This window comes from Hemibagrus wyckioides, linkage group LG06 (assembly GCF_019097595.1).
Source record: "Hemibagrus wyckioides isolate EC202008001 linkage group LG06, SWU_Hwy_1.0, whole genome shotgun sequence".
Classification (NCBI taxonomy): domain Eukaryota; kingdom Metazoa; phylum Chordata; class Actinopteri; order Siluriformes; family Bagridae; genus Hemibagrus; species Hemibagrus wyckioides.
This window is the reverse complement of record NC_080715.1, coordinates 28,884,355-28,909,019: the sequence shown is the minus strand read 5'-3', so window position 1 is coordinate 28,909,019 and position 24,665 is coordinate 28,884,355. Positions and strand designations below refer to the sequence as shown.

Here is a 24,665-nt window from a genome sequence, read left to right as displayed (position 1 = left end):
ATCAGTTCATCCGTCCATCCATCCAGCCACCCATCCATCAATTTATCCATCCATCCATGGCTGCCTCTCTTTTTCCCCATGGTGTCTGCTTTTCTGTACGTAAATCACATTTCTTTCAGACATTCTGTCACAAACATTCTTTTGTGTCTTCTATTTTTCAGTCGTTTTGTTTCGAGTTTTCTGTCCTGATACTTTGTCTTTTTTTTTTTTGGCCTTTTCTACCCATCTTGCACCAAATTTTATTCACAGCTGACTGCGAAAAACCAACATCTTTTGCCACACTCCATGTTTTATTATCCTTCCCATTGTTTCAGCTGGCGACTGTCTGGTTTGGGCCGTATTTCCTTTCAATTAGCCAGCAGCTTGTTAAGGTCTGTAAGCACTCTCTCTTAACTGCAGAATAATTTGCAGTTTTAGACTTGTGCCAGGATTTGTTTTAGAAATGCAAATTACAAGGTGATTCCATCATTATTTTCCTCAACATTGAGTGATTTTGTTTCCCCTCTATTGCTCTGTCAAAAAATGGTTAAATATTAATTAAAATAATTTCATTTCATTTGTTTTACAAAGCCAGAATGTCTAGATCTTAAAAAAATTGTTTTGTCTCATTTTATGATTTTTTTTTTCCTTTTTTTGGGGGGGGGGTAAATTTTTTTTGGCCAGTGACTGTAGAAAACACCAATAATTATTTGTTTTTTCTTAATAAATAACAATGTGGTTGATTTGTCATACAATTGAATGCAATGTTATTATTTTTTTTTTCCTTGTCCCCCAATGTCTTCCCAAATCTAGCCCAATTCCCACCACCAGTTAGGTCTCCACCCATCCAGCAAGGTATAAAGTATGACTATTCCATTAATTTATGCCAGTGGATGCAGAAAACCTACCTACCAATAATTATATTTCTTTCTTTGTCAAGTAATGATGTCCAGTGAGGTGAAGAGCATCACATGGCATTTTAACACTCTTGGATGGAAAGTGATATCTGCCCTCTTCCGCATACATAAGCTAAAAAGATGACTTTTCTGTTGCGTTAATCAGGAGCCTCATTTTGAGCAAATTCTCCGATTTGCAAAGTTTCAGATTTTATTCATGTAAATGTTGACGAAGGCAAACCATCTGTCAATAACAGAGCATTAGAATTTAGTGACAGCCAACTTTTTTGAGCATGAAGGGATCAATCGGGTTGAAGGCTGAAAAGCAGAAATGAAAATACAAATATTCAGAAATCTATAATATTAATAATAAAAGCCATGCTCTTTTAACTGTATAAGATTGAAAGTTTTTACATATACAACCAATTTTTCTTTTGTTATGATTTTTTTTTTATTGTGTTTAAAAAAAGACATTTTAAAGCTTAAGAAAATCAGGATGAACTGGTGCTCCAGGTTGTCTTTATAAGCAAAAACTTTCTTTTCTTTTTGTGAAAGTTGCCTATAAATCTGTCAAATTGGTGATGAAGACTAACAACTCACAGATCTTTTCTTTTTGGATGGTTAAATGGATGGATGGATGGATGGATGGATGAGTTAATGAATGAATGGATGAACGGATTGATGGATGGATGGGTTGATGAATGGATTAATAAATCGGATTCATGGTTGGAGGAAAGGATGGATAGATGGATGGATGGATGATTGGATTGATAAACAGATGGATGGATGGATGGATAAATGGATGAATGGGATGGATAAATGGATGAACGGATGGATAAACAGATTGATGGAAAGATGGATGTATGGATAGACAGATGAGTAGACGAATGGATGGATGAACAGATGGATAAATGGATAGATGGATGGATAAACGTATGGATCGATGGATGGATGGATGGATGTATGGATAGACGGATAGATGTACAGATGGTTGGATAGACGAATGGATGGATGAACAGATGGATAAATGGATAGATGGATGGATAAACGTATGGATTGATGGATGGATAAACGGATTGAAGGATGGATGGATGGATAGACAGACGGATGGATGGACAGCTGGTTGGGAAGACGGATGGATGGGTAGAAGAACAGGTGGATAAATGGATAGATGGATGGATAAACAGATTGAGGGATGGATGGATGGATGAACGGATGGATAAATGGATAGATGGATGGATAAACGTATGGATTGATGGATGGATAAACGACTGATGGATGGATGGACGGATGGTTGGATAGACGAATGGATGGATGAACGGATGGATAAACGTATGGACTGATGGATGGATGGATGGATGGATGGATGGATGAACGGATGGATGGATGGAAGAAAGGGCTCTTTAGTGACGAATCACTAATTTGGTGTTAAAAATTAAATCTGGATTTTAATAACATGCTCGTGAACAAGCACACGTGTGCTGGCTGAATAGCTAGAAAGTTCTAGAAAGATTTCACTATTCTGTATAATTCATAGATTTATCCAATACAGAGTCAGAAATAGTGAAAAAATTATTTATTATTTTCTAAAAATAAATAAATTAATAAATTTAAATAAATAAATAAATAAATAAAAGAGAGACCTCAGTACTTCTAACATGAGGAGGGTTTTTTTTTCTTCAATAATTTCAATCCTGCAGCTTTTTCCTCACTGTTTACTTGAACAAATGGTGCATTGCTTTGACCTTCTATTTATCTGTACCATCTCATGAACCGAGGTCCCGTGTCTTCATTCTGCTCACTTTAGTGATTTAGATCCACTCCAAGCTCCCCACTGGTCCGTGCGAGTGCGGAAAGCGGACAATCCCCAGTGTTTGCTCGGTAAGAAAATATCTCACTCTTTCTTGTAACCCTTAAACTAGAAAATTAGAATTGTAGGAAGAATGCTTGGTGTATTATTGTGATTATGATGAATATTATAATTCGCTTCCTTTAGGACGAGCGTTTTATTTGAGTAAACATCACAGCAGGGTTCGAATCAAGGTGTGAAAAAAAGAGTGGATGAGTAGGCATGTGTCTTGTTACCCTGCCAGCGTATTCTGGGCTGTGCATGAGAGAAATTTGAGAAAAGTCTAGTTGTTTAATCACTGCAACACACACTGATGACACCGGGAAGTTAGCTGGGACGATTTTGTGCTAAGTACAAAATGCAGGTAAGAGCTAGAAAGTGATGTTCGCCATCTGTAGTGTTTCTGATCAAACAATAACGTAAAGAGAAAAAGGGAAAGGGAACATTGTTGGGTTCTGTCTGATTTTTTTCATGTGTGTGCTAGAGTGCTTTATAGTCTCATCCATCTGTCTTGATTGCTTCCTATGGAGAATACAAAGGACTTCAGCACTATGGAGCTAAGTCAAAATTAGGCGCCAGAAAAAAAGTATTTAAAGTGTTTAAAAGTATTTTCTGCATCTAAAACCATTTAGTCTTTTTAGGAAGAACTTATGTTCTTGTTTTAAATGGAGGAAAGTGTGATGTTGCTGACCATTTTCTTTTTTTCCATATGGGTTTATTTCTTAAATTACAGTCTGTTTTAGTTTGGAATATTGAGTTTTGCCTTTGCAGCACTTTTACTAAAACACTCCGGATGTGGTAAGGGGGGTATGTGGTAGCTTAGTGGTTAAGGTGTTGTACTACTGATCAGAAGGTTATGAGTTCAAATCCCAGGACCACCAAGCGGGGCCTCTGAGCAAGGCCCTTAACCCTCAATTGCTCTGTTGTATAAAAAGAGATAAAAAGTCACTCTGGGTAAGGGCGTCTGCCAAATGCTGTAAATGAATGTAAGAAAGAGTGTATACAAGTAAATGGAAGTGATAAGGATGCACAGATTTAACTGATTTGATGACCTAAAGCCTTGTTTTGAAACCCAGGTGACTTTCTTCTGGAGTTCCTCAAGCTGTGCAGCCGGAAGGAGACGACGGATGAGATACTGGGAAGGAGTTCAGCCGAGGAGGAGGGCAAAGGTCAGTTTCTGGATCTCCTGTTTGTTAATAAAGCTTACGATAGTTGTGGATTCTAGTGCTGGTAGTTGAAAATATCATGGTTTTCAACATGCATGATTCTGATTGAAGAAACAAAGTGTTTGTCGACTAAGGCAGAAAAATCTCCATAGTAGAAATAGATCTCCAAAGTCGGTTAAAATGCCCGTTATCCAAAGATCTCCGGTGGTGTTTGAAAGCTACTCTTTAGTTATGTGACCATTTAACTAGCGTCGCAAGCAGGCTGTCCACGAAAGAACATAATCCTGAGACCAGCGTATTATGATCCCGTATTTCATGATCAAATCACACCATTTTGACGATTTTCAACATGCTTTGCATTGCATTGCCTTTGAAAGTAGGGGTAGGTGTTGCAGGTATAATTAAGAAAGAGACATGAGTAATGATTTAGCTAAGAAGCTGTTGCAAGTAAATAGAATGGATAATGAAAAAAAAAGTTTACACACCTCTGATAATATAGCACATTTTTGCAAAACCAAGAATCATTCAGGTCACATCTTTTCCCACTCTTAATAAAACAGAGCTCCCAGTTCAATTCTACGGTTGGCCGAGTAGTGCAAAAACAAAATAACAACATCCGAAAACACAACATCAATTTAGACAAAAGGTAGGAATAGTTTGCGAATGGAATTCTTACCTCTGATTGGACGCAACATCTGTCACTCAAGATATACAAGTAGTAGGAAATCGTGTATCTAACTTGTACATTTGTGGAGTTCTGCATACACTTTAAACCATTTTTTTTTCAAGTGTAACTTTAAATCTAAGAAAATAACAAATATATATATATATATATATATATATATATATATATATATATATATATATATATATATATATATATATATATATATATGTATGTATATTAAAGTACATTTACTCTGTGTGCTGAAAGTGAAAATTCCACATGATTAGATTCGAACTCGTTCCTTTTGTTAAATTTGTGCTTGTGCTTTGGATCTGTAGCTGTCTAAACGAACGGATTTGTGCAAGAATATTTTGCTATTTCGAGCTATTTATGACTCCCTCAATCTTGTCTAGAGCCCCAGTCCCAGCTGAAGAGAAGCTCTATAGCTTGATGCTGCCACCACCATGCTTCACTCTGGTGTTTGTCATGTCTTGTTTTCATTAAATGTACACAATACTACTCCTGATTCGTCTCACTGGCTTGGCTACATGGTTTGGGTGATTGTATGATTTACATAGCAAACAGGCTACAAGGTGTGTCAAACAATTCTCATAGTTGTGGTTTGTAGGCTGTGCTAGAAATCAGCTTTAGTTCCTACATGCAATTATGATGCACAAAATTGATTAAAAAAAAGAAACCAAAAAGCCTAGACGGAAAGCCTATCCTGATTTTATCTTATCCCATCGTACTGTATATGATTTCTGATTTAACGCATATAAAGAACATTATGCAGTAAAATAAAGCTTAGAAGGAAGCAGAAGAGTGCTAGAGATAATGTAGGGTTAGAAATGATGCAACAAAAAAAATTTTTATTCAATTTAATTTCTCAAAGCAGCTTTACAGAAGTATAGAAACATAGAATAAAAATTCTATTTAAAAAATCAATAAACAAGATGCCCAGAAACGTTTTTATTTATTTATTTTTTTTCTTTGACTTCAGAAAACAGTGACATCTCTCAAGCGCTGTCGAAGCTGACAGAGCCCACAGCGGTGCCCATCCCCAAGCTGTCCGTCTCCAACATGGTGCACAGCGCCCGCAAACGTATCCGCCGACACCGTCGCAACGATCAGTCGCCGCTTAATAACGACGTGCTCAACTCGATCCTACTGGTGAGACGCACACACACACACACACTCACACACACAAGACTGTGCTTATAGTGTTATGTATTCAGGAATACTAAACCGCCGTATATGCATTCAGTCCATGATACACTCTGAAATGCCAGAATTCAATATTCAGTTATTTTTCATTATTATGTGTAACTTACACAACCTATATGTGTGCATGAATTATTTGTATATTACGGTGTACAGCAGTGAGAGTTCACAAATCTCCATAGACGCAATCCAAAATCTGGTGGAAAGCCTTCCCAGAAGAGCAAAGGAGGAATAAAGCTCCAATAGGATGTTCAGCCAGCACATTTGAGTCATGTGGTTGGTGTATGTGGAGGAAATCTTGAAGAAGATAGAGAAAATTTTATGTTTTATACTATATACTTCTGAAAATTTAGAGATTTTTAAAATCAGGAATAAAATTCATATTTAAGGATTTCATCCAGACTGCAGAGGAAGAGAATCCTGGACAATCACATGGAACCGATGCATTAAGTAAATTCAACAAGTTTTTTCCTTAGTGTAGACTAGAAAGAAAAGTAAATAAAAGAAAGATAATCTTTACTTTAGGAAAGCCTATCTATTGTAGATGTCTGGATATTTTGTAGGATAAGATTTTTGCTGGATCAACCTGAAGTTCTAGGCTGGTGGTAGCTCAAGTGGTTAAGGTTCTGGGTTGGAAGATTGTGGTACAAGCCCCAGTGCTGCCAAGCTGCCACTGTTGGGCCCCTGAGCAAGGACCACAAGCACCCCCCCATTCCTTCTCCAGGGGCACTGCATCATCGCTGACCCTGCACTCTGACCCCAACTCTCCAAGGATGGGATATGTGAAGAAAGAATGTATATGTGACAAATAATGGCTACATCCTTAACAGGGCAATAACAGTTTTTAATCTTACGTTTTCTTCCACATTGCCCCATGACCGTTTTTCGTAGCCATATATTCAACATGTAGAAGCACAGCATAACATTTGCCTTGATATTAATATCTAATGCTATTAACCGACATTAATATTTTCTCATGTCTTCATTAATATTTTCTCATGTTTTCAGGATGTATTTCAAATGTATAACCGAACACATTCAGCCATCATCATTTCTCAGCCTAGGATGCGTTCAGTCACACAGGTTAAATGTTTCACGACTCGGAAGTTAGAGACACGCAATAAATCCTCGATATGGAGTTCCACACGCTGATATAAACTTCTAGTCACTGATATTATCTTTGTGGAGGACATCAGCATGATGAGCTTAAAGTGCTATTCGGCTAAACCGTTTCATTTTAAGTGCCGGAAATCTGAAACGACTGGAAGTCTGAAATGCTGCGAGTCGCTTATATTATATTCTGTGCGTAATGAAACCCAACCTAAGCTTTTATACATTTGGTGATTTTCTTCTCATAGGACTAACATTATTAAAAAGATATAATTATATAAAGACAATTCACTAAATTCATAGTATTTCATTTGTTTCTTTATTTAAGGGCAATCCAACTAACTAACCTGATAAAAAAGTGAAGAATAAACAAAATAAAGCGCTAAGTATCTACAGTATGTGTAGGGAAGTCTTAGTATAATAGAATTATTTAAATTTTTCCTGTCTGCCTGCAGAATGGAAATGGACTTACGGGACGTTTTCAATCAGTATAAACATATGAATGTTGTTCTGGCTGCGAGTCTGATGTAAAATGAGTCAGGACTCTGTTGGCTTTAGAGTGTTTTAGACGTGTGTTTTTCCCTCTGTTGGATAACCTTACACAGAATTTTAGTGGTTAAAGATAACGCCTTCAAATTTCAGAGGTTTATGAACAAGGGGCATCTCAGAGAGCAGAAATAGGTTTGATATCAGCATTTACTTTGAAAATAGAAACCTTTGTGTGAAAAATTAAACCTAAGCGTTTTGTTTTTTTGGACGTTTTCTATGAATATATTGCCCCTTTAGGTTAGAAAAAGAGAAAAACTACAAATTCTTAAAGCTCTGAGTGTCAGTTTCATATAAGTGGGACATTCATTGCTGAACATGAACACAATAACAGGTGCAAATTTTATTTTTGGCCTCTGGGAAAAAGAGTTAAAGGCCTTGTCTGACAGGGAGTATAGAAATTATCTGTTCAAAGAACAAAACATAGCAGTGTGTGTTGTGTAATTCTACAGCGTGGATGAATTGTTGCTAGTTAAAAGCTGTGCATTATTTTTGTGTAACAGCACAGCTTGATAAGTTGTAATTCCAGTTGTAACATGAACGATAGGTTAGTATTAACACAATCAAAAATCAACACCTTCTGGCCATTCAGAACCAAGAATCAACAAGTTCTGGCCAATCAGAATCATCAACTTATGACCAATCAGAATAATTACCTTCTAAGCAATCAGAATCAAGAATCATCACCTTCTGACTAATCAGAATCCACACCTTTTGGCCAATCTGAATCAAGAATTAACAAGTTCTGGCCAATCAGAATCTTCATCCTCTGACCAGTCAGAATCCTTACCTTCTGACCAATCTGAGTCAAGAATCAACAAGTTCTGGCCAATCAGAATCAAGAATCAACACCTTCTGACCAGTCAAAATAATCACCTTTTGACCAATCAGAATCATCACCTTCTGGCCAATCAGAATCAAGAATCAACACCACCTGATTTAATCAGAATCAAGAATCAGCACATTTTGGCCAATCAGAATCAAGAACCAAAATCTTCTGACTAATCAGAATCAAGACTCAACACCTTCTGACCAACCAGAATCAAGGCAGAGCATCTTCTGGCCAATCAGAAAAAAAAATCCACTAGTCCTATGGTGTAAGGGTGAACAAAGACCCTGAAATACATTTCCAGACCTGACTGATGGTGGATTCTGACTTTGATTAGGTTGATATTCTTTGTGAAGAACGGTTTCGGATTAAATTGGATTGAAGTCTTCATTAAGAGAGAGCTTTAAACTGGAAAATTGTAGAAATTATGAAAAAAAAACATATTAAAACTAGATCATTCCTTTGCTTCAAAGAAACGTACTGAATTTTTTTGTGTATTGTTGTTCATTATTTTTCCGATTTTGTCATGAGAGTTTCCATAATCATGGAGCCTTATTCTATAATTTGTATTTTATTTCAATTTTTTTTTATTGTTCTCCCATTGCCTTGATCTTATTGGCTCCGAGCCTCAGCAGTGACTCATCGGTGAATAAAACATTAGCGTGTGTTTTTTGTACATTCTCTAAGTGAAGATTACAACTGAGCTGGTGAGTCACGATTGCAGGTTTTGCTAATGAGTCTTTTTCTGTCTGGGACCAATTAAGAGTCGATTGGTTTGCAAAACTAATTGCATCGGCGCTTGCAGACGAGGAGCCAAGGATTCGAAAATGTCACCAAAAACAGTTATTACAACAATCTCATTTTCATTTGCAAGATGTGTAAAGGGGGAAAAAAATCTGCTTTCTGATTGCAGATGTTTCTGTTAGTATCTCTTTCCAGATACCGCTCTGGACAAATCGGACTCGAACGAAGCTAAAGTGCCGCCTTCGAACCCGGGAGGAAAAAGTGAACAAGATAAAGAAACGGAGGACTACGTAAGTGCAGCTTGGTGTTAAACCTTACGTCTCTTAGTGTTGCATTATACCTTTCTGGGAGCTCATTATTGCAAGCTTCAGACCAATAAGATTTGTGAAATCTAATTAAAAAATTGTAATGTTGACACAAACAACAATTTTCTCAGTCCATGAAGACTTTACAGTGGATGAAACTCAGTTCTAGCTTTGCTTTCGACTTGTACTAAGTGCTGAATAATAAAAGGCTTTAAACCAAAAAATCCCAGAAAAATTCATTAATATTAAATCATTCCTTTGTTTTTTTGTATGAAAGAAAAGTAATGAAAGTATATTGGTTTTTTATCGTATTGCGTATTGATATAAAATATTTTCCTGAATTTGTCATGAGAATCTACATAGACTCTCAAATCCCAATTATAATTTTATATATATATATATATATATATATATATATATATATATATATATATATATATATACACTATATTGCCAAAAGTATTCGCTCACCCATCCAAATAATCAGAATCAGGTGTTCCAATCACTTCCATGGCCACAGGTGTATAAAATCAAGCACCTAGGCATGCAGACTGTTTTTACAAACATTTGTGAAAGAATGGGTCGCTCTCAGGAGCTCAGTGAATTCCAGCGTGGAACTGTGATAGGATGCCACCTATGCAACAAATCCAGTCGTGAAATTTCCTCGCTCCTAAATATTCCACAGTCAACTGTCAGCTGTATTATAAGAACGTGGAAGTGTTTGGGAATGACAGCAACTCAGCCACGAAGTGGTAGGCCACGTAAACTGACGGAGCGGGGTCAGCGGATGCTGAGGCGCATAGTGCGAAGAGGTCGCCAACTTTCTGCAGAGTCAATCCCTACAGACCTCCAAACTTCATGTGGCCTTCAGATTAGCTCAAGAACAGTGTGCAGAGAGCTTCATGGAATGGGTTTCCATGGCCGAGCAGCTGCATCCAAGCCATACATCACCAAGTGCAATGCAAAGCGTCGGATGCAGTGGTGTAAAGCACGCCGCCACTGGACTCTAGAGCAGTGGAGACACGTTCTCTGGAGTGACGAATCACGCTTCTCCATCTGGCAATCTGATGGACGATTCTGGGTTTGGCGGTTGCCAGGAGAACGGTACTTGTCTGACTGCATTGTGCCAAGTGTAAAGTTTGGTGGAGGGGGGATTATGGTGTGGGGTTGTTTTTCAGGAGCTGGGCTTGGCCCCTTAGTTCCAGTGAAAGGAACTCTGAATGCTTCAGCATACCAAGACATTTTGGACAATTCCATGCTCCCAACTTTGTGGGAACAGTTTGGAGCTGGCCCCTTCCTCTTCCAACATGACTGTGCACCAGTGACCAAAGCAAGGTCCATAAAGACATGGATGACAGAGTCTGGTGTGGATGAACTTGACTGGCCTGCACAGAGTCCTGACCTCAACCCCATAGAACACCTTTGGGATGAATTAGAGTGGAGACTGAGAGCCAGGCCTTCTCGTCCAACATCAGTGTGTGACCTCACAAATGCGCTTCTGGAAGAATGGTCAAAAATTCCCATAAACACACTCCTAAACCTTGTGGACAGCCTTCCCAGAAGAGTTGAAGCTGTTATAGCTGCAAAGGGTGGACCGACATCATATTGAACCCTATGGATTAGGAATGGGATGTCACTTAAGTTCATATGCGAGTCAAGGCAGGTGAGCGAATACTTTTGGCAATATAGTGTATATATGTGTGTGTATATATATATATGTATATATACACACTATATTGCCAAAAGTATTTGCTCACCCATCCAAATAAATCAGAATCAGGTGTTCCAATCACTTCCATGGCCACAGGTGTATAAAATCAAGCACCTAGGCATGCAGACTGTTTTTACAAACATTTGTGAAAGAATGGGTCGCTCTCAGGAGCTCAGTGAATTCCAGCGTGGAACTGTGATAGGATGCCACCTGTGCAACAAATCCAGTCGTGAAATTTCCTCGCTCCTAAATATTCCACAGTCAACTGTCAGCTGTATTATAAGAACGTGGAAGTGTTTGGGAACGACAGCAACTCAGCCACGAAGTGGTAGGCCACGTAAACTGACGGAGCGGGGTCAGCGGATGCTGAGGCGCATAGTGCGAAGAGGTCGCCAACTTTCTGCAGAGTCAATCGCTACAGACCTCCAAACTTCATGTGGCCTTCAGATGCAAAGGGTGGACCGACGTCATATTGAACCCTATGGATTAGAAATGGGATGTCACTTAAGTTCATATGCGAGTCAAGGCAGGTGAGCGAATACTTTTGGCAATATAGTGTGTGTATATATATATTTATTTATTTTTGTTCTCCCATTCCCTTGATCTTATTGGCTTAGAGCCTCAGCAGTGACTCATTGGTGAATAAAACATAACAGCGATTAGTCTTTGTTTCACTTAAGTTGCCAAACGAACAACATCTAGTACCAAGGACGTGTTTTATTTAATTGTTAGTGTTATTTTTTTTTCTTGAACCACGATTCCATTATTCTTCACTAATAGAAATCGAAGCAGTGTGTCCTGGACGTAGGGGCAATAACGATTAACACCGGGTGTTAGGAGTGCACTGTTGTGTTACTAGTAAATGAAGCAAATGGTCTATAAACAGGATGTTCCGATAGATTTGAATTTAATAGGATTTCGCAAAGCAAATATCTGCTTTAAGAATCGACTGAATAAAATTTGGATTAATGATGCAACCGCAACACTTAATGGCAGAGGGCATTTGGGTTTCACTGTACGAGTTAAATTAAATGAAGCGGTCAATTAAGTAAATGAAGTGTATCTTTTTTCTTTTTTTTTTCCACTGGATTTTTGTTTTTATATGCACCCGTGATATTAGTGAGCTTATCAACTATGGAGTGTTACATATAATGAGTGATATCAGTAAAAGCAGGAGGCTTGTGGAAGTTGCTGGAGCTCATCTCTGATCAGTCATAACAATGCTGCAGTGGCAAGGTTCAGACAAAACATCATACAGATACGAGACGTAACAAATAAAATCAATAAGGTCAGCACGTGCAAGATGTAACATTATTTTGTGTGCGTCGTGTGTGTGTGTGTGTGTGTGTGCATGCTTGGGTGGGCGGGTGTCCGTGTATGTGGGTGTGTTGTGTGTGTGCATGGGTGGACGGGTGTGTATGTGGATGTGTTGTGTGTCTATGTGGGTGTGTTGTGTGTGTGCATGTCTATTTGGATATGGGTTTGGGTGTGTTTGGGCATGTGGGTGGGTGTGTGCATGTGTGTTTGGGTGTATGTGGGTGTTTTTTTTGGGTGGGTCTGTGGATGGGTGTGGAGTGTATAATTGGGTGGGTGGATGTACGTGTATGTGGGTGTGTTTGTGTGCTTAGGTGGGCGGGTGTATGTGGGTGTGTTGTGTGTGCTTGGGTGGGCAGGTATGTGGGTGTTGTGTGCATGTATATTTGGGTGTGTTTAGAGGCGTGTGCATGTGGGTGGGTCTGTGAATGGGTGGGGGTGGTTTTAGGTGTTTGGGTGTGTGTGTGTTTTGCGTGTATGTGTGTTTGGGTGGGTTTGTGTGTAGGCTTTGGATATTTGGATGTGTGTGTGTATTTATGTTTCGGTATGTTTGGGTGTGTGTTTGGGCAGGCAGTGTGTGTGTGTGTGTGATTTTCAACACCAGCATGTGCCCTGTGTTTCTCTCGGACAGAATCTGTTCAGCACACTGAAGTCGGCTCCGTGGGACTGTCTGACCTACAGGCTGGCTCTGTGCGTGTGTTTGGTGAATTTCTACCATGGCGGTGTGAAAGCTGTGGCTCACCTGTGGCAGGAGTTTGTGCTGGAGATGCGCAACTGCTGGGAGAACAATTACCTCATCTACGGGTAAAGTAATGTCACAACACCTTAAGGGTTTCTCCTCGGCTACACGGCGGCGCTGTCCCGTTACAGGCTGAGCTCGCAGGAAAAGTAATCTGGGGATTTTATAGGAGATTTTATTAACCGATAAAACCTCAGAACTTTATTAGGCATCAGATTGCCTTTGCCTACATGTGGATGATTTTAGAGAAGTTCAGAAAAAGGGCTTTTATTTATTTATTTATTTTAGTTTATCTTTAGTTTATCACATTCAAATCAGCGGATATAATCATGAGACTTCACAGATATTAGAGTTACTGAAATACTAATTAATGCTATAATTTTTAAAAAAATTATTTATTTTTTAGCAAAAAAAGAGGTCAAATTTAGGGAGACTGAAGCATTTTTTTTATACGGAAACCAATATTTAAACACAGATATTCATGTAGTTTTGCATATAACAGTAGGAGGAAATTAAATACCATGTTATTGGTCAGTATCAGTTTGTAGTTTTCAAAACTGTCCATTTTCACTGTGATTAGCTTCTCAGATGTCCAGTCCGCAGACCATGATGCTCAGATTTATTGATTATTTAACACCTTAAATCCGAATTCTGTAGAGTCAGTGTTAGAGATTTAACAAGTGAATATATCTTTCTGCTGTAAGATCTAAAACAAATGCCTATATACAGTGTGACATGATTGATTTGACATCACTTGCAGAACTCTTCCCGAGTTGGAAGATGCTGCTTTGTCTTTTCCTAGTCGATTTCCAAGTTTTAGATGACTGGAAAAATTCTTTGCTTATTTGTTTCAGTGTTAGGCTTAGTATGTTGATTACAAGCCACATTGTGCCTTGGGTTTTGGGGATTTCTTTATCCAAATGTGGGGAAAAAAAACATTTATGATTTGTATTTTAATAATGTAATTAGAGATATTAAAAAAGGTTCAAGCTACAGTTATGCCATGATGCAGCATCACTCTGAGTAAAGATTATTAGCCTTCTGTGTTATTCTAATGTGTTTGGATATAACCTGGAATGGTTAAAGATAACACAGGACACATTTTTTATCCGTGATTCAGACTCTGATGCAATAATTTTGTGTTATTGAAGCAGGACAGTCCTTTCTCACAGATAACACAGATTGATGGAATAACACTGCCCAGTAATATGCAAAGCTAATAGTCTAGTCTGCTTATACATGATATGGTCAATAGAATGTAGACACCTAACCATCACACCCATATACGCTTGTTGAAGATCATATTCCAGATTTACGCCTATAATCGGCTCCATTCTTCTCTTCTGGGAAGGATTTCCACTAGATGTTGGAGCACGGATGTAGGGATTAGTGATCATTCAGCTACACGAGCATTAGTGAGATCAGACGCTGAGGAGGTCTGGGGTTCAGTCGGTGTTCCAGTTCATCCTAAAGGTGTTTGGTGGGATTGAGTCAAGGCTCTGTACAGGACACTCCAGTTCTTCCACCTTCATCAACCTTCACACACCATGTCTTCATGGAGCTCTGTGCTTTGTGCACAGCTGTATTGTCATGCAGGAACTGGTATCCAATGTGGCAACAGTTTGGGAAGGAAAACATAAGGGTGTGATGTCAGTGGAACTTCTTTTATTTAATTAAAAGTATGTGGACACCTGAACATCAGCCATAGCTTGAAAATATTATTTTAAGTCCAACCCCCAAAGTAACACGTGAAAGAGGGAAGTGATAGAGCTGTGGTTAATTCAGTTCAATTTCTCAATTCGATTTATTTGTATAGCACTTTTAACAGTGCACATTGTTTGAAAGCAACTTTACAGAAGTATACAAACATAAAAAGATGCTAAAGTTTAAAGTGAAGTTACCATTTATCACTAACATTTATCCGTAATGAGAATCCTGAGGCGACAGAGATGATATGAGGAAGAAACCAGGCTCAGAAGGGATCCTCATCTGGGTGACACTGGACAGGAAATAATCTAAATGTAAATAATGTCCTTTCTACAACAGTAACCAAGAGTTCTTGAGGAATTAATAGGTCAGTGTAGTTTCTGAGATCATTATAGACTTAGCACTAATTCCTTCATGTAGAAAGATGACCGATGCGACGGCAGTTCAGAGACAGTGTTATAGTCTCCAAGTGGTTCTATCCACAGCAGTCCTCTGGGTCGCAGGCTGTCCATGCAGATCTATCCACAGAAGCAGTGAGGACCACTAAGCCACAAGACTCCAACCAGAGGTAGAGCATCTGGACAGATCAGGCAGGTCCGGAAAGAAGAAATGGTCACATTGGGAACTCTGAATACTTGAAGGTTTGGACCACTGATGGGACGGTTGTGAATCCCATGTCCACCTAGCGTCCACCTCTGGGCCAGTGTTTGTGTTTGGTCTCGAAACGACTCCAAAGATTCCTTGTGTTTTCAATACCTGAGCTCAAGGAATCGACTCTTTATAATTGACTCCCAGCACCTTTGACGGGAACAAGATGCATGATGTGGGACTCGATTTCGACGTGGAACAACGAGACATTTATCACCATGAAAAATTAGTTTAGCTCTAGGTACATTAATTGATTTAAAAAGCTGTGCTGCTTGCAGTATGAACCGAGGGGATGTACACGCAACGCAACATGGCGTACTTCTCTACTAAGAACAATTAATCTGATATTAAATTCACAGATGTTTCATTTTATTATGGAATTCTTGGCTTATGGAATTTGCAGCATGATCGCACAATTAATCTTCAGATTCGTTATATCAGATATTATCTTTGTGCGCTGTTAAAAGAAGAGGTTTGGGCTTTATTTATCTATCTATCTATCTATCTATCTATCTATCTATCTATCTATCTATTCATTTATTTATTTATTTGTTTATAGACATATTTGTCATACTTGATCATTTGGTTAGACATCAGATTTGTCATATCACACATTCCCGCCTGTGTGCTGATGCTTGTTGCTAATTGCTCCCTAGACCCATGTGGACCATCTGTCATGTACATCAATGAGAGGAAATTTACATCTTGATCATCTTGATTTGAAGCAGATTAGGACCATCCGAAAAAATAAAGAAAGTGTTGTGGATATGGAAAGTTTTCAACTAGAAATAGATAGATTTCAATAAAAATAAAAAGCACTAACAAGACAGATGGCACCGGAATCAGGTACCGTGAAATAACCTCACTTTTTGATTTCTGCTTCTTTGGTCAGCTCTTTTGGTCTCTCCCCTGCAGTGTCATGTCTGTGTTGTATTTTTTTGGCAGTCGTTGTGATTAATTCTCTGAAGAGACCGAGCTGCATCTGTCCTGCTTATTGATAAAGCGGTTGCAGAAACAATAACCGTTCCTCTGGCTCTCCGTCCTGCCATATCATTGTGTGCAAATGAGAGTGAAAATAGAAAGCGTTGGTGGAAATATGGAAATGATTCCATTGTTAGAATCATGTATTGTCTTTGTATTAATAGTTTATCAACAGCTTGTTTTGCTCTGCTATTCAATCAATTCCTTTTTCTTTTCCCCCCTTTGTGTTGTTTTCAGGTTGCCTGCTGGTCCTCCTGATCTGCGATGCTGCCTTCTCCACCAAAAACTCCAGGTAAGCTCTTTACAATTGGCGCTCATCTTTTTCTTCTTTATGCATTCGGGGCTGTAGAAGCCACTTAATGGAAATCTGAACTGCGTTCACACGGCCACTCTGCGCACTATATCTGCCTCATTAAATGTGAACGAAGCTTAAAAGTACCTCCATGGCTTCTCAATAGCACGTGGATCTCTGTGTCACGGCCCTCGGTGGCGTTACAGCGCCACGATGGCTTTAAGCTGGATTTTTCTTTCAACATTAGATGCGACGCCCAGGCGTTTAATACCGACGCCCTTATTTAAATTTGAAGTGCAATGTGGCCCCTGATGACCATTTCACAGCTATTCCATTGCATTCGTCTGAGTCAGACACATAGCGAGAGCGAGGAGAGGAGAGGAGGCTGTAATAAAGCCATCCAGGGGGAGAAGAAAGACAGGAGAGAGTGTGAAGAGAGAAAGAGAGAGAGAGGTAATATCTGTCTGGGTAGCTGAAGCAGAGAGAGCCTCTTTATCTGCAATCACCTCAATAAAATGGGGCGCCCAGACGGGACCCACGGTCATAAAATAAGTGGCAAGCTACCATTACCTCTCCCTCTCTCTCTCTCTCCCTCTCTCTCTCTCTCTCTCTCTCTCTATCTATCTCTTACTCTCTCTCAGCATGCATCGAAAGTTAGTTGTACCTAATACTCCTATCTGTGCCACAGCTGTGTCAAGATGGAAAGATGAGCTGATGAGTTGAGATGCTGAGCTTGAGAATGTGTGTAAACACACGCGCACACACACACACTCATATAAGCATATATAGTTGTATAAGCATATCTATATATATGAAACAGCGTCACAGCTATTATATGTATATTTCTAATGCAGTTCTACCATCTCAAGTGGGTGTGGTCTAAACTAGAAGCTATCTATCTATCCATCCATCCATCCATCCATCCATCCATCATTGTATAGGTCTTGTTCCACCCAACCAGTTCTGACCCATCAAAAGACCTGTGTGGTGTGCGGTGTCATCTGCACCTTTACAAGCAGATCCTTTATGTCCTGTAAGCTGTGAGGTGGAGTCTCCATGGGTCTGACTTTTTTGTCCCACATATTGAGATCTGAGGAATTTTAAGGCCAAGTCATCACCTTGAACTCTTTATGTTCCTCAAGCAATTTTTGCAGCATGTTAGGAAAAATGATCCTGCTGAAAGAAGCCGTTAGGGAACACTGTTACTATGAAGAGAGGTATTCGGTCTGCAGTAGTGTTTAGGTAGGTGATAGGTGTTAAAGTAACATCCATATGAATTCCAGGACCCCAGGTTTCCCCACTTCCTCCACTGGGATGTAAGTGGCGGTAAGAGATGCACACGCATCCAGCCGTTCACATGATGTTAAAATAAACGTGATTCTCTATGCTCTATGGTCCCGTTCTGATGCTCGCATGCTCATTGTAGGTGCTTTCAGTGGTGGACATGGGTCATTATGGTCACTCTGACCGCTCTGCTGCTACACAAGCTGTGATGCTCTGTATGTTCTGTCGCTTTAATATCATTCACTTTTTCGGCAGAGATCAGACTAAACAGCATAAAGCTATTCACAGAATATCATTTTATTCAAACTTCTACATTTCCTCAACCTCAACTACATCTCAAGGTCATCACCAGAGGTCTTGAAGGACTGAAAGTTTTGTATCTAAGTGGATGTTTAGAAACACCATCTTTCCCCAATCAGGGAACAGTTGTCTGTCTGTAGTTAACAATTTATCAGATTTACTTGACTTTTTGAGTTCATTACATAGCAGAAAGGTCAGAAGAAACTGCTGGACCTGATCTCCTGGGTCTCCATTTTGCCAGGGAAAATGAGGGCCTTTAATCAATGGCATTTTATTAAATCGACCATTTGTTATTTCTGGTAAAATTTTGTTTCTGGTAAGATTTTTAAATGCTGCTGCACATGCTGTGTGGGATATACGGAGGCTAATGTTTTGTATACCCATTGGATAGAAATGTGGTTTATTTTGGAGCTCAATAAAGCAGAGTTAAGGGCAAGCTACTAGTCCAATCATCTGTCAAAAGACCAAGCAAAAACAACAGCAAATGATTAACGCACCTGAATCTATATTCGTTTCAGATAATATGCCGTTTTTAGTACAAATTCTCTCATTCTGAATATGTTGAGATCTTTACATTTACATTTCGAAGGTTTTTTTTTGTTTTGATTTTTTTTCTCTGCACTGCACGACTTGACCGAGAGCATTTTAGTCTACTCGTCTAAAGCTTGACCTTCTTTATGAAACACTTCCTGGTTGGATTTCGACACATGTGTAGAAGCAAATGGGTTTTTAGCGGAAAGTCATTTTGACTTGACATTTTTCAAAACGAATTTTCCGGCAGTCATGTTAGAGGGGCACTAAATGCGTCAGCGCTGTTATGCTGCATGTAGAAAGTCAATGTCAAAGGCAGGTGAGAATATGCATTAAAATTCCCGCTGTACTCAGAACTTGCTCCTTGACATTATTATTTTTTTATCCATTTTTATACCAGGGTTTAAACTTAACTCGTATATGCTTCACTCTGCTGTTCTTTCTCTTTCTTTCTCTAAAAACTGACAGCTATATATGTTTCATTAGACGCTTCATCTTTCCTCCACAGATGCTTAACTGCTGCATCGAGCACAAGAAAGCGAGGGACAGCGCTCGGAAAGATGCGGCCAGTGAAAACGGACTCGTGGTGCCTCAGGCGTCACCGGGAAAGTCCAGGGACTCGTGGAGTGACAGCGAGGACGAGTTTTTTGAGTGTCTGAGCGATGCCGAGGACATGAAGGACGTGTCGGCGGATGGAGTTAAAGGAGCAGCAGGCAAAATAAAGCCTGAAGGTCGACTTCAGCCTCATGGCAAGCTGACCCTTCTCAACTCGAACGAGCCGCTGTATATACCTGTCACGCAGGTGAGTCGTATAGACGAAAGGTCAACGTTTACCGTGTTCAACAATCTGTCGTTCAACTTCCCCTCACGTCCTCTAACCAAGGAGAGAAGGTCTACCTTTAGCGCTTTGGCAACAAGCACAACATATTTAGCAGAATGTCAAATAGTTGATGAAAAATATTCAGTGAGGAAACTTTTTTACTCGTCGTTTTTTACACCCACTTTGCAAAGGCGATTATATAAACACACTGCGTATAGCCTTGTGTTCCGTACATGACAGTGAGATCATCGCTAAAGAGCCGGCAGGTCACACGGGAGAGAAAGCAACGTTCTGCACAAGTCGAGGAGGAGATCTGACCTGCTGTAAAGAGGGGAAAAAAACAGAAATCACTATCATACTATCAAGTAAACAAATCTGTTATTTCTCTAGAGTTTAAAGAGCAAAAATATCGACCGGTTTAGATCTAGGTGCGTTCGAATAAAACTCAGAACCCGTAAGTCTGGTCTAAAAGTGTGTGTCTTAGAGGGGGCAGAGTAAAGGCCTTCTTCTGTTCTTCAGCATGCTTGCGGATTTTAAATGCCACAGTGTGTCGTGACACTCCGCCTACTTTAGCTCAGGGGTTTATGACTATGTACAGAAAAAATGTAAAAATGAGCAACAAAAATAGCAACATTCACTATCAAATTGCATCTACTTTTACACACAGAGCTAAACTAAACTGGTAAAATAAGGTCTGGGAAATATAGCTTGTATGTACACCAATCAGGCATAACATTATGACCACCTGACTAATATTGTGTTGGTCCACCTGACCCATTGAGCCATGGACTCCACCAGATCCCTGAAGGTGTGCTGTGGTATCTGGCACAAAGATCTTAGCAGCAGATCCTTTAAGTCCTGTAAGTTGCGAGGTGGAGCCTCCATGGGGACTTAAAGGATACTTACAGGACTTAAAGGATACTTTTGATAGATACTGACCACTGCAGACTGGGAACACCCCACAAGAGCTGCAGTTTTGGAGATGCTCTGATCCATGCTCTGATGGTCTAGCCATCACAATTTGGTCCTTGTCAAACTCAAATCCTTACGCTTGTCCATTTTTCCTGCTTCTAACATCAACTTTGAGGACAAAATGTTCAAAATGTGCTGCCTAATATATCCCACCCACTAACAGGTACCATGATGAGGAGATCATCAGTGTTATTCACACTTATATATTTGTTCAGGAATTTTGTTCAAAAAAGAACTCTTAAGGTTTTAATAAATCAATTTTGGATTGTTCAAATGGTTGGATCCTGTAGAGAGAAGGTAAAAGGGTCGCGGGCTGTGTATAAAAAAAAAAAGTTTGAGAAATCCAGCTTTAGACTACGAAGTATTGAGAGTTGTGTTAGAGATGGGAGCTGGGTTTATGCCAGGAGAAGTCTCAAGCAAAAGCTACAGCATGTTAAAAACAGTTTGGCATTCAGGGCAGGACTATTTTTTGCTTTTCTGCTTCAGCTAAGCTTGATCATAATCCTGTTCTCTTAGCTTTTTAAAAAAAATAAATAAATAAAGGGTAGTGGGGGGGGCAGCTTTATCCATCTTTAATAAAACCATGTGGTATTTTTCAGGCATCAGTTTTCACTAATACAAGAAAATTAGCTTTTGTTGACTGAACACACACAGGAGCATAATATTGTTGTTGGTGTGTGTGTGTGTGTGTTACCATTTAAATTAAATTTAAGTATGACCAAATATATATTAAAAAACATACATCATCTATTTCAATGTCATCTTTGAAAACGGCTCCAAATGCTATAAACTCGGCTCACTCTTTAAATAATGTGTCCGTGAATCAGAAATATCAACTGGGTCATTAGTTTTTGTTTCATCATATCATTAATTAGCATCATGGTTATTGTTGTACAGTGGATATTGTTATATCCAGCAAGATACAGATGTCTCCGCTTTCTTTCTCTCTCTCTCTCGTTCTTTTTTTTTAAGTTTTGTTTGTTTTTTTTGAACATCTGCTTAGGTACATGGTAGCTGGCCCTCTCCCAGGCTCCAAAATGAGGAAGTTTTCAATCAAATGATAGCACAATGACGTAAATGAGCTCTAGCACAGCATGTAAAAAGTGTCTTCTGCAGTTAATCAGCATGCAAAAGTAGGGCACAGATGGGTAACGCTAGTTTTTGCCAGCACCTCATGCCCGTTTTCACAGCTCCGAATACCGAGCCCTAAACTGTAAAGCTTCACAAAAATATACTGCTGAAAAGTCTCTCGACACGCAACCTGCAACATCCAGCATCTGCATACACACTCGGACAAACCTCGTGATATCGCCTCAGGGCCTTCAGGTCCTTCAGGTTTATTCTTTTTTTTCTCCCCCTGGAACCTTTCCTGTCTGTGTCTGGCTGCTTTGTAGAGGACACCTGAGAAAGCAGGAGAAAGGAAAAGAAACTTGGAGAGGAGGGAAAAAGCGTCAGTATCTTTTTTTTTATTGTTATTATTGGTTTGTTTAGTTTTAGATACAGTGCTCCATCTTCTATGCATTTTTTTTTTCCGTTTGCATCTTGTTTGCCGTCTGTCATGCTTCTGCCTATTCCCTCGCTCTCGTTCTTTCTTCTTTCTCATTATTGCTATAATTTTCTCACTCACTCCCTCAACACCCTTCCTCTTTTCCCCCGGCTCCCCCTTTATTAGATCTGAAGCGCGTCCCCTTTTCCTTTAATAATCTCTCGTTTCGCTTTGCTTTTAAGGCCCTCTGCTCATCTCATTGCCTCGTATTTGTCAACGTCACGTGCGTTTCAGGTGCACCACCATTGATTTGTCTTCTGTTTTTCCTTCACTTTACATTCCTTTCCTTTCTGCGCGAGTGTTCGCTATTCAGGGATGAGACGGAGGAAGCGTGTGAGAAGTGCCGAAATAGAGAACACGAAAGGAGACCAATGGTTTAGACTTAGTTTGGCTTCCTTGTGCTGGGAATTTTGACATTTTTGTGCATTTTCTGTGTTCAGAACATCTGTTTTCCCAAACTTACCTATTGTACTTAGATAAATGATGACTCATTTTTTTATTGAATTTATTAAATTGCATTATGGTGCCTCAAATGGTTAAGGCTCTGGGTTGCTGATCAGGGATCAAGCCCGAGCATTGCCAAGCTGCCACTGTTGGGCCCCTGAGAAAGGTCCTTAACCTTCACTGCTCCAGGGGCACTGTATCATGGCTGACCCTGCGCTCTGACCCTGACTTCCAAAGTTGGGATATGTGAAGAAAGAATTTCAGCATGCTGTAATGTATATGTGACTTTTAGTATGCTTCTCCTTTCCCTTTAATATGCCATACCACCTGCCAGCAGGACCAGTCATAATTTTTTTTTAATGCTTTTTAATTTTTCCCTCTTTCACACACATTTTCCAAGAACATCTGTCAGAAAAAGCTTGCATGTTGCCCTGTCAAACTCCCAGACCTCTGGATTTTCAAACCGAGTCATTTATGACCAAACTGCTAAATTACCTCTGATTACCCATTCGAGTGACATCGAGTGATTGACATTATAGAACTGCATTACTGTGACCTTACAGTCCATGTGGTTAGCATGCTGAGTTTGGGACTAATTAACAAGACTTTCACAAGAATAAAAAAAATGTTTGAACATATACCTTCAGAGGTATATGATCTCAGAGGAAGTGTCCCAGAAATAAATATTTGTGTTCTAGTATGTCAAGAGACACTACAATACATGTGTTTGTCCAGAACAAATGTTCTTGAGTTCTTAGGATGTTAGCAACTGCTGCTAAGAACTTTCTGAGGTAAGGCATGTGTTTAAATAAGCTTGGAACTGATGCAAGAGGTTTTTTAGCTGTTAATGGTATGATTATTGCACTTGCTGACAAAGGCATTCTGGTGACAGTGGAACTATTTGCAATAGACTGTGTAGAGTGAAGGATGGAGTGAGGAATAAAATAGAGGATGGAGTGATGAATGAACTGATGGATGCTGTGAGGAATGAATATGGAGTGAGGAATGGACTGGTGAATGGGATAAAAAAAAATGGAGGATTGAGTAGAGTTAGGAATGGGGCGATGAATAGGGTGAGGAGTGGAGTGAAGAATGAGGTGAAGGCTAGGAATAGGGTGAAGAATAAAGTGAGGAATGGGGTGAGGAGTGGAACAAAAAATTGAGTGAAAGATTAGGGTGAGGAATGGGGTGAAGATAAGAGCAAGGAATGGAGCAAAGAATGGCATGACGAAGAGGGCTAAGAATGAAGGGAAAACTAGGGCAAGGAATGGGGTGAAGGTTGAAGTGAGGAATGGAGAAAGGAATGCTCCATTCCTTGGAATACTCCAATCTTCCAGAATCAAGATAGGAATGAGGAATGGGGTGAAGATTGGAGCGAGGAATGAGGTAAAGATTGGAGCGAGGAATGGGGTGAAGATTGGAGCAAGGAATGAGGTAAAGCTTGGAGCGAGGAATGGGGTGAAGATTGGAGTGAGGAATGGGGTGAAGATTGGCACGAGGAATGGGCTAAAGACTGGAGAGAGGAATAGGGTGAACATTTGAAGAAGGAATAGGGTGAAGATTGGAGAGAGGAATGGGGTAAAGATTAGAGTGAAGAATGAGGTGAGGATTGGAATGAGGAATGGGATGAAGATTGGAGCAAGGAACTGATTGAAGATTGGAGGGAGGAATGGGGTGAAGACTGGAGTGAAGAACAGGGTAAAGATTAGAGCGTGGAATGGGATGAAGATTGGAGCCAAGAATGGGGTGAAGATTGGAGAGAGGAATTGGGTTATGATTAGAGTGAGGAATAGAGCGAAGACTAGGGTGAGGAATGTGGTGCAAGGAATGTGGTTAGGATAGGAAGCGAGGAACGAGGTAAAGATCGGAATGAGGAATGAGGTGCAGATTGGAAGGAGGAATGGGGTGAAGAATGGTGCAAGGAATTTGGTGAGGATTGAAGCAAGGAACAAGGTAAAGATTGGAATGAGGAATGAGGTGAAGATTGGAATGGGGTGAAGATTGGAACAAGGAATGGGGTGAGGATTGGAGTGGGGAATGGGGTGAAGATTGGAGTAAGGAATG

At 39.8% G+C, this 24,665-nt stretch overlaps 1 protein-coding gene across 2 annotated transcripts in view; it reads left to right on the top strand.

The window, feature by feature from the left end:
* Positions 1 to 24,665, top strand: part of rab3gap1 (RAB3 GTPase activating protein subunit 1) — an 87,112-nt gene that overhangs the window by 34,287 nt on the left and 28,160 nt on the right. For both annotated transcript variants that reach the window (XM_058390814.1, XM_058390813.1), the window contains exons 11-17: positions 2,683 to 2,756; positions 3,801 to 3,893; positions 5,558 to 5,727; positions 9,190 to 9,297; positions 12,969 to 13,141; positions 16,650 to 16,704; positions 19,328 to 19,621. In XM_058390814.1, the coding sequence (XP_058246797.1) occupies positions 2,683 to 2,756; positions 3,801 to 3,893; positions 5,558 to 5,727; positions 9,190 to 9,297; positions 12,969 to 13,141; positions 16,650 to 16,704; positions 19,328 to 19,621 (967 nt within the window). The remainder of the gene's footprint in view (positions 1 to 2,682; positions 2,757 to 3,800; positions 3,894 to 5,557; positions 5,728 to 9,189; positions 9,298 to 12,968; positions 13,142 to 16,649; positions 16,705 to 19,327; positions 19,622 to 24,665) is intronic.